Raw genomic sequence first — 16,963 nt, 5'->3', positions numbered from 1 at the left:
AGTGGCAGCCCAGGGAGCTGGTTGGGGTGTTCCCTGTCCCTTGGGAAGCAAGGATCCACCTTCACACACTTCAACAGGCTGGAGGGCCCCCATCAGCATGAATTCAGCCTGGGGGAAAAAACCTATTAACACATCCCAAGGTGTGGAAAAATCCTCAGTAATTTGGAAGGAAGTAGGGAATAGAGTTTCCCTGTTTTGATCACCATCAGTGAGTTTACAGTGGGATCCATTTCCTCCCTTTGATCCAGCAAGCACAAAAGCTGAGGCCAAATTCAGCAATACCCACTCCAACCCCAAACACCCACAGGCATCTTAAACACAGCCCTGTCAGGAAACCAGAGATTGGCTTTAAAAAAAAAAAACAAACAAAACAAAATCAAACTGGGACATGAAAACAAGCAGAAATCCCAATGCCACGTATCCAGAGGTTCTTTTTATTTGCCAAGAGGTTTCCAAGCCCTTGGGACTCCCTGCAAGCCTTATTATCATTCAATTCCAAATGAAAATGCTGCAGCCCCGTTTCTTTGGCAACGCTGAAAGTCCCCTGAGATTTTAAGCAGATGAAGTGACCATGTTCGTGTCTGTGCACGAAGAGCTCACTCACAAGTTTTAAGAAGAACAGGAGGAGTGGTGGCTCTCCATCCTGCCAAACCCACATCCCAGCTGGCAGCTGGCTGCACCGAAAACCCTTGGGAAGTACCAGCCTTGGCACCCTGCCTGGGGCAAGCCTGGCTCCTGCCCTCTCTAGGGAAGGTTTAGAGTGAGCGAGGGCAAATGGAGGATGTTGTGCTGAAGAAAAGAGTCCTCAGAGCTGCTGGCATGGGGAAAGCACCCTGGCATGGCACCACAGTACAGCACCCTGACACAACACCCTGACACAGCACTGGCACAGCAGGACCAGCCCAAAGCAGTGCTGGGTCTGAGTCTTGGGAGAACCATCAGTGACACAGCAGCCCACCTGTGTACGACCCCAGCACGGTGAAAATCCCCGAATCTCTCAAACCAAAGGACGTTTTAATAAAGTTGAGCCCTGTCTTGCTCAGCACCGATGGCATTTGCTGCCGCGGAATTCCAGCCCTGGGAAGCTGAGCTTGCCCATCTGCCATGGGACACGATGGCCCTTTGTGGACATGACAGGTGACTGCACAGGAGCCAGCGGCGTTTCCAGGTGGGGAGCCTGCTTCGGGAAAGGAATGAGGAATATGCAGCCATGCTGTCCCTGTGAGCCTGCATGCACAGACATGTCTGTCCTGCTCACCCTCTCTTCTTCCCCTCCTCCCCCGGTAATTTGTCAACCCCGTGTTCATCCAACTGTGGCACAGGGACTCAAGAACACACCAATCCTGCCTCTTGCAGAGACAAAGCAGAGCTGCCTGTGAGCTGCACGGCCACATAGTCATATCTCAGCTGTGCCTCCCCTCTCTCTCCACCCCAAAGAGGCTCCTGCACCAAACCCCTCTGGTTTCTCCTCCCAAATCCCACCGTGTTGGTGTCTCCAGCTGGTGCCTCACCAGAGCTCTGGGATGTGAGCACAGCCCAGCAAAGCATCCCTGACTCCCCATCCCTGGGGCTCTGAGCACACAGCAAGGGCAAAGCTTAACACGGATCCAGAGTTTTGTCCAAATGTCTCTTTTCCTTTTGTTTTAAGCAGGAAACATTCTCAGTCTCATATTTAAAAGCATCCAAACCCCAAGCCAAGCAGTGGCGAGGCACTTCTCTCTCTGGTCGTGGGAAAACAACAGATATCAACAAATATCAACAAAGATATCAAAAAGTAGCAACAAACCCCAGTCCTGCTTTGGAAAAACACATGTAACGATATCCTGAATGTTAACAGAAATGGGTGTGATTGCAGTTTCCATGGCTTATGTATTTTTTGTGGTCTTTTAAAAAAAATACTGTCTCCCAAAGCCTCCAAGCCCACTGGCTGTGGCAGACCTGTCCCACTGCATCCATGCTGTGCTGGGACACTGCTCCACCATCCCATGGCTCCAGCCATCCACAGGCAGCTGGTCTCCCTGCCAATCCATCCTCAGACAGGAACCCGGAGTCAAAGAAAGAGGGATCCAGGCAGCGGTGAGCGAGGTGGGGTTCAGACCCCCGTTCCATCCCAGCAGGTTCTGCTCAGAAGAGGACCTGCCCGCTGTTTGCGTCCCAGCAGCCCATCCAGGGGAGCTGGGTGGCCCATTTGCCAGTGGCCACCACTTGCAGCTTTGCCCGGTCAAACTTCCAGAACTGGTCGTCCCGGAAGAAGTAGACGAAGCCGTCGCGGTGGGTGAGGGCTCCCGCCGTGCCGGGGGGCAACCCCTGCCAGTCCCGCAGGCTGCGGGGGTAGTAGGGCTCCACAGCGAGGGTCTCCTCGCTCACCACGAAGTACTTGGGGCCCTTGAACAGCACCAGGCGCCGGAGCTGCTGGAAGAAGAGCGCGGTGTCCGGGTGCCGAGGGAGGCCGCGGGCGCTGCACTTTCGGGGAAAACCTGCCTCCAGGGTGGAGCCCGCGTAGCGCCAGCACCGGCCACCTGGGGAGAGACAGGGAGGGGGTCAGAGCCCATCCCGAAGGGGTCCATGGCAGGACCAGCTCCAGGAGATGTGGAAAGACTCAGCCACGGAGCCAGCCTTGTGTCCGTGATGTCCATCCCACTGGTGACCCAACCAGCACCACTGCGGGGCTGCCCCAAGGAACAGGCTGGGGGGAAACTGAGGCACAGCAGCTCAGGGGTTTGAAGGCACAGAAGGGGACTGCCAGGAACAGAGCAAGGCCCCCCCCCCCCATGCTGCTTCCTTGAAAACCTCCCCCTGTTCCCGCACAGTGAATGGGACAGACAGACCCGGACCTGACCTGGGCTGGGATGACACTGCAGCAGCAGGAATTGTGATGGGGACCGATGGCTCAGCCATCCTCACAGTGCCCCGTCCCCACAGTGCCCTGTCCCCACAGCGTCCTGTCCCCACACCACAGGCAGACAAAAGCCCCTTTCTGCTCCCAAGCTGCAGCCTGACCCAGCCCTGGAGAGGGATGGAGGGAGCGGCAAGGGCTGTGGAGGCAGAGGGGCTTTGGCTCCCACCCAGCAGCAGCAACAAAGCCCCTTTTCTGAAGAACCAGCAACTGGTTTCCATTAAAAGCTGGGGCTGACCCTAGCAGCCAGGCTGCCTGGTTTGACCTTCCTCTCCCCATCCGGCTGTGGTGTACTGCCAGCCAGCTTATGGATGGCATTCCAGCTCCAGGGGCAGCTCAGCCCCCGGCATGACACAAGGATCCATGTGTGCCACAAAAACACCACACTCGGCTCCTCTCCACCACATGTCTTTGGGGAGTGTTTTCTCCCCGAGACCCCACAGGGTTTGATGCACCTGGTTTGGTTCTGACACACCGGTGAGCTCTGCTCTCCTGAACGGGCTGATGGGGAAACTGAGGCACAAGGGGGTGATGTGGCTGCCAGGGTGGTGCATCCCAGGCCACACAGTTCATCTGTGGCAGGCACCGAGCCCAGGGTTTTGCACACCCAGGACACCACAGTGCCTCAACTCTGCACTGGGAGGGGACATGGGCAGGAGAAGGTGCTCCAGCCAGACCTGGACAACCAGCCCTGCAGGCAGGAGCAGCAGGAGCCACAACAGGAGCTCCTGTTGTGGTGAGTGCCCAGGTCTCACCTACCTTTGAAGAAGTAGAACTTGCCGCTGAGCTGGGACCAGACACAGGCGTCGATGCCAGCAGGGAGGCTGGGCCAGTGTCTCTCCAGGGGCTGTGGGTCACTGGCGTTGCCACTTGCTGACACCACCCAGTAGTGGCTGCCCTTGAAGATGTATAGGTTGTGATCTGCGTCTGTGAGGCAGAGGGAGGGTGTCCCGGGTGAGAATCCTCATTCCACCGCCCCACCACTGCTCCCCAGCTCCCCTCTCCCCCTCACACAGCCCTGTGGTGCTTTGGGGATGTTTTGGATGTTCCCTTTTGCCTCTCCAGTCATCCCCTCAGCTTTCATGATTCACTGCCTTCGCTCCAGCCTGGAGAGGATAAAAGCTGATCACAGCTCCAGGCTCATCTTTCACGGCTGAGCTCCTGCAGTGATTAATTCTTGCCATGGCCCAAGTTTCAGGATGTTTCCCCTGCTCCTGACACACCCAGCCATCGCTGTGCCCTCCAGATGCACTCTGCTCCACGGCAGCAACGTGCATCAGTGATCCCACCAGTCCCAGGAGCACATGCAGGGCTGTGGATGAGTCAAACCCCCCCTTCCCACCACTGGAGCTTATCAGAGCAGAACCAGGCTGGGACAAGGGGAGGGGTGCACAATTTGGGTGAGGGTCACACTGGCCAACACCCACCAGACGTTATGGCATCAAAGTAGGAGTGGCAGTAGTAGGTGCTGAGGCTCCTCTGCTGCTGGTCCCTGCCATAAAGATCCGTGTTCCAGTCCTGGAAGTGGGTGAAGACCTTTCCTGGGAGCTGGATGGCCGAGCCCTTGGAGGGCTTCCCTGGGACGGACCAAAAGGTGGTGAGTTGTGGAGAAGAGGCAGGGAATGGGCTTTGTCCAAAGCACAGAGCTGAGGAGCCATCCCAGGGCTCCAAACACTCCCTGTCCCACTCTCTGGTTCCTGTCCCCTCTATGTGTTGGTGGCAAAGACCCCTTGGTACCCCAAAAAACACGCACCAGCATTTCCCTGCTTGCAGACAAGCAGGCAGCAAGTCCAACCTTCCCCGCCCTGGAGGAGCTGGTGCCCACCCCACAAGTCCTCCCACATCTTCCTCCCCAGCCCCACAGGGGTGGGGCCCACCCCGAGGGACGCTCAGGGAAGCCAGGCTCACCGTACAAGTTCTGGACGGCCAAGATGTCATCCCAGCTGAGGACAAAATCCTTGCTGAGCTTCTTGTAGTAGGGAGACATCAGGGCGCTCTTGACGGGGGAGTGCTCCAGCCCCAGCGTGTGCCCGACCTCGTGAGCCACCACGATGAAGAGGTTGCGCCCTTTGCCACTGTGCAGGGACCAGCGCTCGGCGCTGTCAAAGTGGGCTTCCCCACGCCGGGGGAAGAAGGCGTGGGCCAGGGCACCTCCTGGGGACACAAGAGCCGTCAGGGACCACGGGGCAGGGGGCACATGCAGCTCTGGTTTGCCTAAATGGGCACCAGTTTCAGCTCTGGTTTGGAGGGTGCCGTCAAATGGGGAGGGCTCCTTAAAGGCCACCAGCAATAAGGAATATCCTACAAGGAATATCTCAGCCACCTCACTGGCAGACCTCAGCTGCAGAGCTGGGGGGGAGGACCTCAAATCAGACAGCAAACTGGTGTTAACTGGGCTAAGAGGCGCTGCTGGGGCAGAGCCCTGCCTCCCTCCCCCCCAGCCCTCCTCCCTGCCGGGGAAGAGCCCACGTTGTAAAAGAGCAGCTTACGAGGGGGAAGCGACCAGCACCTGGCCCATCGAAGGCGTTGTTGAGTCCATCGTTGTGGTCCCCGTGGAAGAAGGTCAGGCGGATGTCAGCGGGGCCGTCCTGCACCTCCCAAAACACCAGGGAGGACACGTTGCTCCAGAGCTCGAAGGCGGCTCTCACGGCCAGGCGCACCTCGTGCTGCGGCAGGTACGGCGGCCAGTTCACCACCCGGTACGTCAGGTGCCTCTTGTACCACCTCCCACCTGCAGCGGGGGCAAGCTCAGCGTGACGATGGGCACTTGGACTTGTTCTCCCACCCAGGAGCAGAGGAAAGCTTCCCAATGCTGGGAAGTGCCACGGCTTTCCCAAAGCGAAGTTGAAAGTCAGCTCAGTGTCACCAGCAACCCTGGCACTCTGCACCACCATGAAATCCCACCAGAGCCCACCCAGAGATTGCCAAGGCTGGAGCTGCAACCAAATCCCAGGAGAGGGGCCAAAACGTCTTTGAGGAGAGGAGAAGCTGGGGCACCCAGTTTGAACCCCACCCTTGCCTCAGTAAACTCTCCAGAGCCAAATCCAGCATGGGGCCCTGCTGGAAGGTCTCCTGCCTGATGCCAGCTCCATGTCCAGAAGATGCAGCCCAAGGGCTGGATTTCAGGGAGAGAAAGCAAAGTCACCTCTGGAAACAAGTTAGGCAAAGGAATGGAAAGGGGTCTTGGCAGCACCTTGGGGGCACAACAGATTACTGCCCAAGGCTTCCTTAAAAGCTTTCAGGGGAGGCAGAGCCCTGATGCCACCAGGACAATGAAGAAGGGGACAAGCTTGTGTGACCCCCCCTAAGCTCCCAACTCTCCTCCTACCACACAGGAGTGCAAAGATGTGTGTTCCTGCAGCTGCTGAGCAGCATCACAGCCTCCTCCTCCAGCACCCCTTGGCAGCTGTGGGGACCCCAGGGCCCTGGGATTACATCTGGCAGGGTGCATCTGGCCAGGAGCAGGAAAAAAGCCATGGGGCCCTGGGAGATGCGGGTGCCAGAGCTGGTGTTGAGGCGTGGGAGCGGTGACAGACCTCCAGTGTCTGCATCTGCTCCAGATGTGCTGGAAAACAGCGGGAACGGAGCCGGCAGCACGCCGGGGCTCACTGCTCCGGGTCTGAGCCAAGAGCTTAGACCTGGCAGACATCCAACCCCAGCTCTGCCTCCTTCTCCCCCATTTCTGAGGAGCCCATGGCAGGGGAGACTCAGGGCCAGCTGGTCACGCTCCTGGGGGCAGAATCAGTTCCCACTGCTTGATAGTGCGACGACAGCCCCCAACTCCAAAGGGACATGGATGCACTTCCACCAGGACATAACCTGTGTGGCAAAGGCCAAAACCTGCCTGGATGGCTGCAGCCCTAAAACAAAGCCCTGGCATCCCATCCTTCCCTCCACGGGAGCAAGGCATTTACTATCAGAGGAGGATGCACAGCACTAGCAGGCAAGGCTGGGTGAGCCAAATGTGGCCAGCTCTCGGGAAGAGGATGGTCTGACATTTGGTCCTTCCCTCTCTGCCTCACTGCCTGCCTGTCCTGGGCTTGGGATGGCTCCTGCAAGGGCCAGACTGCATGTCAGGGCTTTGGAAGGAAAGCCAGAGGCTGGAGGAGGATGAGGGAGCTCTCCTGGGGCTGTACACTGCCAGCCCTGCCAGATGCAGAGACAGCCTGACACGGCACAGAGCTCTTTCTTAATCTCGCCTTCATTTTTCCCATGTCCTAAGCACAGCTGGCCCCGGCCCTCTTGCTCTCTAGGAATCCAGTTACTCATCCACAAGCCCAGGAGGGAGCTCATGAGGGACAAGAGGCCCAATCCTGGACACACAGGAGCACAGAAGGATGCTTGGGGCAGAGTTAAACCCCTTAACATGGCTGAAATGACTCCCTGGGTCAAGCAGCCCAGTGCTGGCAGGTTTTGTGGCTACTGCTGGGTGATTAACACACGTCAGAATTCCCAAAGCTCAGCAAAACCTAGAGATAACTTCACTGTTTGCCAGCTCCTGCCCTCCAGATCATGGCATCACAGGCATTATCCAGGGCCACAGTGACCTGATCGCTCCTTGGGAGATGTCCTGGCTCCCTCAACAGCAGTAAAATGACCCCGGAGAGCCAAATTTCCCCACGAGTGGGAGTTGCGCCTCTAATCACCGCTGACATCAAGACACACAGAACAACTGAAAATAAAGAGGTTTAAAAATAAAGCAATGCAAAGCCCAAGTGGGCCCTGGGGTGGATGTGGTGCAGCCAGGGCCACACCTCCCACCCACAGCAGCATCCCCCAGAGTCCGGGATGGGAGAGCTGGACTTGCAGCATTCCAGCAGCCCAGAACCCAGACACCACGGGGCCCCCCCGGGGTCGGTGCTCACCGTGCCCCCCGGGGTCGGTGCTCACCGTGCTGTGCCGTGCGCCGGCGGCGCCGGGCGGCCGATGCCCGGCGTGTCCCAACAGCTCTGCTCTCCCCGTCATCGGTGCCACACCGCGGCTGAGCCATCCGATGGAGCGTGGGGGCATCCAGCACCCCGCTGAGCGGGAGGTGGGTCACCCGCTGGAAATCCCTGGAAAGGGAAGGGAGATATCAGCACCCACATCCAGACCCCCCACGGGGGGTTTCAGTGATGTTCGTGCCGGGGATTTGGCCTGAGCCAGGGTTTTCACCCAGCAAGCCTCACACCCTGCCACCAGGACTTCACCCAGGTGATAAAATAAGAACCACACCCGACTTGTAAGTCATTTCCTAGGAGTGCATAAGCAGACAGGGGAGCCTAAAAAAGTGCCTTTTCCAGTTTTTAACCCTATTTATTTGACTTTGTGTTTGACTTTGCACTTGACTTTGCACGGGGTCAGGCCAGGGATGCTCCCAGAGCCGATGTTATCTCCTTAGGAGAAGTCCAAGCAGGGGCTGGCTGCTCGCCCCCCCCCCGACATCTCCCAGCCATCCCCAGCCTCGGCCTCCCCGCAGATATTATTGCAAGGGGAGCACCGGGCCATAAAAGGCAAATAAAGCAGCTCAACAGGCGCCGGGTGCCAGCAGCCGGCATCCAGCTGCGGGAGCCGGGCACGGACCGGCCCTTCCAAAAAGGACCGGTTGTGCTTTACCATCGGACCGTGAGAGAGAGCCTCCAGCTGCAAAGAGACCCCTCTGGCTGCAAAAAGACCCTCTGAGTGCTGGCACCCTCCAGGCAGCTGGAGCTGCCGAGTTTTTCCCGCAGTTTTCGGTGACAGGCTCCCACCTCAGCGCCTCGGTGAACTCGGCGGGGCTGTGTGTGCCGGCCCCCGGCTCGCCGAAGTAGCCGTATTTCTCCAGGAACAGCTGCAAGAAGAGATGGGAGAAGTGCAGCTCAGAGCTTGTGGGTGGCTTGGGAAGGGGGGGGAAAAAGGAGATGCAGTGGCAAACAGTGCTGCAAACCTGGGGCTGTGTGAAATTCCCACTTAGTTTTTTCCTGAGACCTCTGCACCTCAAGCAGCCGCACCTCCTGTGCCCGTACAGGTTTACGTGTGTCTCCACCCCATCATTTTGGATGGCTCTTGGGGTTTTTGGCCATGACACGACGGAGGCGTAGGAGGAAACATTGCATCAAGAGATCAAAACACTCTGCTGCCGTGTCATCCACGGCCAGAGGCGACCAAACCCACAGCTCTGATCCCCTCAGCTCAAGGCAGTGATTGAAATAAAGGCTAAAGCGCTGTGGACACGAGGAAGGTGGGGTGAGATGGGGTCAGGCTGCAGCCTCCCCCCATCCCCACGCAGGATGTGCTGCTGCAAAGTGGAGACACGCTGGGGGCAATCAGCTCTGCCAAACCATTCTTCTTCTTATCGGCCATTGACACGGATGGAGGTTGTCTCTCTGAACTTGCTCCAACACTTAAATTGTATGTTAAGGAAAATAAACGGCTTCCCTCGGCTCAGGCTGCTCCCCAGCTCTTGGAGAAGTTAATAGCCGGGGTCACAGGAATGCTCCACACCCGCCTGCCCCGCGGGGGATGTCTGCGGGAGACAAACAAGCTGCCCAGCATCCTGTTAGTGCAGCAGAGTCGGAGGAGTTACAGTAATGAATAATAAGAAGAATAAAAAGTAAAAGTGGTGGCTTCCTTTCCCCGCATCCCAAAGGAGAGGTGTGAGGAGCAGCAGGAATGCCACGGGCTGACCCGGACAGCACGGCCGGTGCCCTCTGGGAAAACGTGTGTTTTTAAAGCTGCTTCCCTCCCTGCTCATCTCAGGGCAGGGAAAAGGGGGTTGGGATGTCAACCTCAACCCAGTCCCCCTGTGGAGGAGGCAGCATCCCTTCCTGGGCCTGTCACCTGGCAAGGAGCAGGAATGGCTTATGGACGTGGCAGTCCTTAGGTGTGCCAGGGCCTCTTCTTCTCCTTCTCCTGTCCAAACCTTCTGCTTGCCACTAACAATCATCTTCACATCACCCCCAAACACGTCACCCCTGCACCCGTCACCTCCCCATGGGCAGGGCAGGCACATCCCTGTGTGCTCCTGCAGACCTTATCTCCTCCAGGTGCCGAGCTTGATCTCCTCCCTTATACCCCTTCTACCTGGAGGATCCCCCTCTGGCTGCAGCACAGCAAGGACTGGCACAGCTTCCTGCTGGGACACGCTCCTCACCCAGCCCAGAGGAAGAATTTGGCCATTTTTCCCATCAAAGGCCATTTTTCCCTCTTGGCTGGAGGCACCAGCAGCTCCTTGCAGCAGCACCAGGCTGTAGCAGTGAGAGCCCAGTGTAGCCAGAGCCACCCAGACCCCCCACACCTGGTCAGGTGAGTCAGGATAAATCAGGCCTGAGCAAGAGCTGTGCTGGCAGGTGAGAGCATCGGCTTGTTCACTGGGAGAAGCCACAACACCTCTGCCCAAGGATGGACTGTACAGCCTGGACATGCCATCCTCCAGCCCTAACTCCCCACTTTACATGGGTACCAGGAGACAAAATACACTGGCAACTCAGGATGACGACACAGAGAAGGAGGATATGGGGATGGAGGAACCTCCCTGTGGATGGGGTGGCTTGGAGCCCTAAGAGAGTAGTCTGGAGAGGAGAAGGTATCTCGCTCTCTTCCTCTGCCTTTGTGTTTTTATAAAGTTCTCCTCCAGAATTAGAAAATCCCCAGTTACATATATGGGTGCAGGGTGATGATCTCAGTGGTGACATCACCACAGACAAATGTGAGCTGAGAAGCACAAAGGCAGAAAATCCCAGGTCTCAAATCACAGCATGGCCTAAACTTTTTCTACCACACATTTGCTTTCACTCAGCATCTAAAACAAAACAACCTGAAGCTGTTTCCTTGCCTGTAACCCAACACAGTCCCATTCATAAAGCATGAAAATGGTTTCTCCCCACCATGATCTCATGAAGGCTTGAAATCCCATCTGGACAAGTCAGGATGCCCAGCAAAAAAAGAAACTGGTGTCAAGCAGCTGCTCTTGAGCAGCACCAGGAGGCACACAGGCCACTGGCTTTATCATTCCTGCCCGGATCTCCTTGGGCTTTGCAAATCCAACCAAAGCAGCAGTTTCGCTGTGGTTTCTGGTCTGTGTCACATGGAGGTTCTCACACACAGCCACCAACTCTCCAGCTGCAAAATCATCAAGAAAAATTTTATTAAATTTTCTAGACACACCTACTGTCAGTTAAGGGTGATGGTAGTCCTGGAAACACAAAGCTACAGGAGAGGGATGTGCTGATCCTCCACTCTGTCAGGTATTTATCAGAGCACAGACCATACAAAGCCCCCTGGACCAGAGAGTTTTCAGGGTGCAGGGGAACCCAAGAGCCTCATGCCACAGTGTCCTGTGATTGAACCAGCACTCAAGACCCCCTCCAGCACTGCACAACCCCCCAGAGCCCAGCCAGGCTCTGGCAGGGCTGGGTGGAATCCAGTACCAGCCCATTAAACCTCCCCAGAGACAGCAATGCAAAGCCTGGCCATGCTGGGAAAACCCCCTCCCTCCTGCCCTAGATGGGGAAATGCTCTTTTCCATACAATGGGAAAAGAAAAACAGCAGGAAACCAAGAGCTGAACATTAATATGAAATATGGCCATCTCCCCCTCCACATGAGGGAGGGAGAGGAGGACAGATCTGGCTGCCTGGGAGCCAGTGCTGGGGCAGAAAAACCTTTGGAGCTGCAGCAGGGACAGCGGGAGGAGAGTCTTGGGGAGATGGATGGGCCGTTCCCATCTCAGGGCTCTGATGTGGAGCCTGTTACAACCCTGGAAATCATCTCTGCTGAGAGCTAAGCCAAGGAAACACCTTGCCCTTCGACCACAGGCATCCCAGGTGGAAGGCAGCCAACAGCAAATACAATTAGTCCTCCCTCCCTGGAAACCGGGATAACACGAGTGCGGAGACAGCAGGCTCCGGTCCTGCCTGCTCTCCCCTCCTGGGGGAACTTCTGGCTCCTTTCCACCAGCTAAGTACCAGAGAAGCCTCACACTGGGCTCCTGCTGAACATGGTCCCTCTGCTCTGCCTGGTACAAACCTCATCTCTCCCCTCCATCCCCCGGCAGCAGAGGGAAGCGATCCCATCCTGCTGAAGGGTGGGCAGGAGCTCCATGCTGTGGTTACAGAGGATGCCTGTCTCAAGCTGCACCTCAAAAGTCTTTTGTTTTCAGTCATGAAATGGCAGCAACTCACCAAGGCAGCCCAGGTGTGTCCTCAGCCCTCGTCCCAGCAGCCCCAGGCTCCATCCTGCATCATCTCACCACCAAGATGGGCACGGTGGCTCCCACTTTTCATCCTCAGTTTCCCCCTGTACAGACACGAGGAGAGCTGACCCCACAGCATGTTTTGGCCTGGTCACAAAAGAAGCAGGGGCTCCTCCTGCCCACCGAGTCGCTGCTGCCTGGGAGCTGCCTCCAGAAGATGTCACAGCAATTAAAAGCACTCATTTGCTTCCACTCTCCCAAGCCACATCCCTGCAAACCCTCAGGCAGAGTCCTTGCGCCTCTTTTGTTTAAGTGTGTGTACAACTATCTATATAAATATTATATCTACGGGCATAGAGAGACACATAAGAAGGGAGATTAGCGAGCACAGAGCTTGGTTGCCCTCCTGCCGAAAAGGCAGCAAAACCTCAGCTCATTCTGTGTGTCAGTGACAGAGGTGATTAACGCCCCAAACCCCTCCGGCTGCTGGGATGCTCCCCTGCTGTGCCTAATTGGTCCTGAGGGAATCTCCTCTCCCACCTACCCCTCCTGAAAATCTACTTTAGCAACAAAATATCCACTTGCCACTGAAGAGGTGGGTCTTTTACGTTCCTTTTATTTTCACACTCGACCTTGTGGAGCTGAGGGACAACAAGCCAGGACTGTATCAGGTCTGACTAAAACCACTCCTGGTTTCAGTAACCGGCTGGGTGGGGCTCGGAGCAAACTGGTCCGATGGAAGGTGTCCCTGTCCATGGCAGAGGGTTGGAATGAGATGAGCTTTAAAGTCCCTTCCAACCCAAAATATTCTATGATTCTGCGATAATTCACTGGGAACCCCCAGCTTTGCCCCAGCACCCCACACCTGACGCCGACGGGCTGCACCACCCACCACAGCTCCAGCAGCACCAGAACCCCTGAGCGCGACCCAAAGCTTGGGGAAAACAGGGAAAAAACACTGGGCTCGGCCAAACCTTCCCCTGCGAATACCAGAGCGGCTGACAAACCAGTTTGGTCACGCAGAGACTGGTTGTGCTTTCATGTCTAAGGAGAGAAAGGAAACCAGACTCTTGGTCTTGCCCCTCCACCGGGGTGGGAACCGGGGGGGACGCGACGTCCCCGCTGCCGCCGCCGCGGCCCCTTGCCCGGCGGGCGATGTTCGCCGTAACAAGCGGGGATTGTTTTGGGGGAGAAGCAGGAAGAAAGCAGGGCTGTTGGCGCTGCGGTGACTCACGGGGCTGTAAATCACACCGGGGCATTGCCGGCTGACTCGGAGCCGCTCGCCACATCCGCGCTACCGGCGGCGGCTCAGACGGGAGAGCTCACGGGTGCTGCGTGTCCACGCAGAGCCCAGCGATGCCTCACAGGGGTGATGCCTCCTCCTCCTCCTCTCCCCCGCTCCTTCCATTGCCGTGCCGAGGCTGAACAGCAGGAATTTTTCACAGGAAGAAGAATTTCTTCCCCTTATTTCAGAGGGAAGATGTGGGGTGCCCCGGGAGCACGCAGGAGTCCCTGCTGACCTCCCAGCCCCACCATGTGCTGGGTGGTACCCAGAGACCTTCGCTCCATCCAGGCTGTGCTCAGCATCCAGCATCCCAACTGGATGCTCCTTAAAGGAGCTCAGCCGGACACTGGAGCATTTCTCGGCACAAACACAGCTCAGAGTCCTAAATGTAAGTCCTTGGGTGGCTGAGGGGGAAAACAGACAGGCCATGAGCAAGATAGGAAGGAGGAGTGCAGGATAGGGGGGAAAAATGAAAAAAAAAAATCCTAAATGAGAATGTCCCAGTCCCAGAGTCTCACTCACCATTCCCATTCACTTCCTTTCCTAATTTCCCCCCTATTTTTCTTCCCACTGCAACAGCTTCTCACACAAATCTCTGCAGATTGTCCTTTGTCCTCAGCACCACCAGCACCTCGCTGTGCTCCTCACTCCCAACACAGGCTGAGATCTCCCATACCCTCTGTATTTTACACAGTTCCCCCGGGATCAGGGAATCTCGGGCATTACCACACCCCAACTGCTGCCTGAGCACAGCCCAGGCAGACAACGTGCTCTCTCACATCAAACCCTCTCCTATCTGGAGCCTGCAGATGATAAGATGATTTAACAGACAAATGTTTCAAATTAAATTTCCCAACTTTCCTTCTTTTTTTCTTTTACCCTTTTTTTTTTTTTTTTTTTTTTTTGAGCTGCAGTTGATATGGATGCAGTGAAAACATGGGCTCAAGCCAGGAAAAGAACACAACTGGACATTTTCTCAGTCTTGTGCATCTGAGTTTACACAACCCATTGTTGCTAACTTTGGCTATTTTAAAAGCAACAAAAAAAAAAAAAAAAAGCTTTGGAAGGAAAGCCTGGCTCTGAAAGCCACAAGTTACTAGAACTATTTGATGTTATGTGAGAATTTCAGCTTCCTTCTAAAAGAAAATTAACTGCTCAGTTTATTTAGACAAGCTTTCTCACTCCATTTTCGTTGTGTGTGTTGTCCCAAAGTCCCTGGGCAGCACAGCCCATCCCACTGGGGAAACTGAGGCAGAGAGACAGGAAGGTCATTTGTCCAGCCCTCCTCACCTGGGATCTGCCACAGTCCTGGGATATGCTCTGAGGCTTTCAGGGAAAAGTTCTCAGAAGTCACCAGTGAGGAATGGAAAGGCAGTTTGGACCTTTTTAAACCTCTTGCCCTCAATCAGTTAGTTTTCTTTTACAGTGAATTTTAAATTATTGATTTTCTGAGCATAAAATCTTCGCAGATTTTTTTTCTCCAGGTGGCATGAGGGGCTGGGTTGAGGTTTGTGCACAATGGGACAAGCACACCCATAAATAACCTCTCTGAAACAACATCTCCCAGCACAAGAAACCTACACATCAAAACAAGCCTCCAAGCATTTATGTCCAGTTTTACAGCATGTGAAGAATCACAATTAATTCATGAGGATTTGCTGACTGGGGTTTAAAATTAAATGTCTGTGCAAATCTACACTGGATCGATGCCCAAACAAGGAAAAAATCCCCAACACAAACCTTTGCTCACCAGCCAAATCTCATACCTTGTCCTCCCAAAACAAACAGGAAGGGATGGTGGCACAACATGACAATGATATGGGGACAAACAAAAGAAATCCAAACAGAGGTGATGGGGAAAGCCCTGGGGAGAGGCAGGGAGGGGAAGGATTGGCATTTGTCCCCTCCTGATATGCTGGGAGATGGAAAGGTTTCCTCATGCAAGAGTTCTGTTGTTGTTGAGCTCTGTGGACGGGTGGGTTTGCAGAGACACATCAACCGTGGGGACACCTGAAGACAGGCTGAGAGAGCTGGGGTTGTTCAGCCTGCAGAAGAGAAGGCTGCAGGGACACCTGGAGCCCCTTCCAGTGCCTAAAAGGGCTTCAAGAGAGCTGGAGAAGGACTTGGGACAAGGGCCTGGAGTGATAGGACAAGGAAGGATGGCTTTAAACTGAAGGAGGGCAGAGCTAGATTAGATATTGGGAAGAAATTCTTCCCTCTGAGGATCATGAGGCTCTGACACAGCTTGCCCAGAGAAGCTGTGGCTGCCCCATCCCTGGAAGTGTTCAAGGCCAGGTTGGAAGGGGCTTGGAGCAACCTGGTCCAGTGGAAGGTGTCCCTGCCCATGGTAAGGGGTGGAATGAAATGATTTTGAGAGTCCCTTCCAACCCAAACCATCCTGGGATTCTGTGACACACCTCCACACACAGCACATACAGGCACACACCTCGACATTCCAACACAACCCCGTGGCACAGGCCCATCTCCAGCTGGCACAGCCACACCCCGTGACACACACACACCACAGGTACCCACGGCACACCTGCGGATGCACAGGCACTCACAGGCACTCACCTGTGGTGGGAATGCACCTGGGAGACAGGGGCACACCTATGGCACGGGCACACCGGGGCCATGGGCACACCGGGGCCACACACACCTTGTGCAGGGGCACACCTATGCCACAGGCACACCCAGGGCACGGGCACACCGGGGACAGGGGCACACCGGGGACAGGGGCACACCGGGGACAGGGGCACACCGGGGACATCCTTCAGCGCAGGGGCACACCAATGGCACGGGCACATGGTGGGGACACGCACAGACCCGGGGGGACACGGGCACACCTATGGCACATGGGCACAGCCGGTGCACGGGCACACCCAGGACACGGGCACAGGGGGACACACGGGCACACGGGGACACACGGGGACACACGGGCACACGGGGAGAGGCGCACACCCAGGACACGGGCATCCCACGCCGCGGGCAGCAGCGCCCGCTCCCATCCCGCTCCCATCCCGCCCCGCTCCCGGCGCCGGTGCCGGCCCTACCTCCGCCTGCCGCCGCTGCCCCGGGGCCGGTGCGGGCTGTGCCGGTGCGGGCTGTGCCGCCGCCAGCAGCCCCAGCGCCAGCGCGGCCCGCAGCGGTCCGGCCATCCCGGCTCCGCTCCCGCCGCTCCGCTCGGCCCCGGGAGCCGCCGCCTCTCCCCGCCCCGGCCCCGGGGGCGGCCCCAGCCCCGGCCGAGGGCAGGGCTCCGCCGGCGGCACCGGGCGGAGGGGGCTGTCCCTGCTCGGGGAGTCCTCGCCGCCCCCCGTCCTGCTCCGGGGGGATGACCCCCCGTGCCCCGTCCCCAGGGAGCATCCCGCTGCGGGTGTGTCTCTCCGGGCTGCTCAGGGTGCTGGGGCAGCGGCTCTGCCCAGTTTGAAGCTGGAGGAAAGACAAGGAGAAGGTAATTCCTGCTTTCCTTAAACCTGAGTTCATCCAGTCCACCCCACGCGGATGCAGAGCGCACGAGGGCTTGGAGGGCCCGGGGTCCCTCTCGGCCAGCACTTGCCATGAGCACAGAAGGCTGGATGGGCAATGCTGCCCCTCCTCAGGGGTCTGGCAAAACCCTCGGTGCTCTCTCAAGC

The 16,963-nt window shown here is 56.8% G+C and overlaps 1 protein-coding gene across 1 annotated transcript; it reads right to left on the bottom strand.

Moving 5' to 3' along the window:
- Nucleotides 1-413: 413 nt before the first annotated feature.
- On the bottom strand, nucleotides 414-16,522 carry MMP28 (matrix metallopeptidase 28). The gene is made up of 8 exons (XM_064677842.1): nucleotides 16,385-16,522; nucleotides 8,626-8,705; nucleotides 7,787-7,950; nucleotides 5,406-5,627; nucleotides 4,805-5,050; nucleotides 4,324-4,473; nucleotides 3,656-3,823; nucleotides 414-2,519 (listed from the first exon to the last, which is right to left on the bottom strand). Exons 1-8 carry the CDS (start codon nucleotides 16,487-16,489, stop codon nucleotides 2,125-2,127), a joined length of 1,530 nt encoding a protein of 509 aa, XP_064533912.1. The 5' UTR covers nucleotides 16,490-16,522; the 3' UTR covers nucleotides 414-2,124.
- Between the last annotated feature and the right edge of the window lie 441 nt (nucleotides 16,523-16,963).

Source organism: Pseudopipra pipra, chromosome 21 (assembly GCF_036250125.1).
Source record: "Pseudopipra pipra isolate bDixPip1 chromosome 21, bDixPip1.hap1, whole genome shotgun sequence".
In the NCBI taxonomy this organism is placed as follows: Eukaryota; Metazoa; Chordata; class Aves; order Passeriformes; family Pipridae; genus Pseudopipra; species Pseudopipra pipra.
Note: the sequence above shows the minus strand (reverse complement) of the source record. Positions and strands in the feature narration are given on the sequence as shown.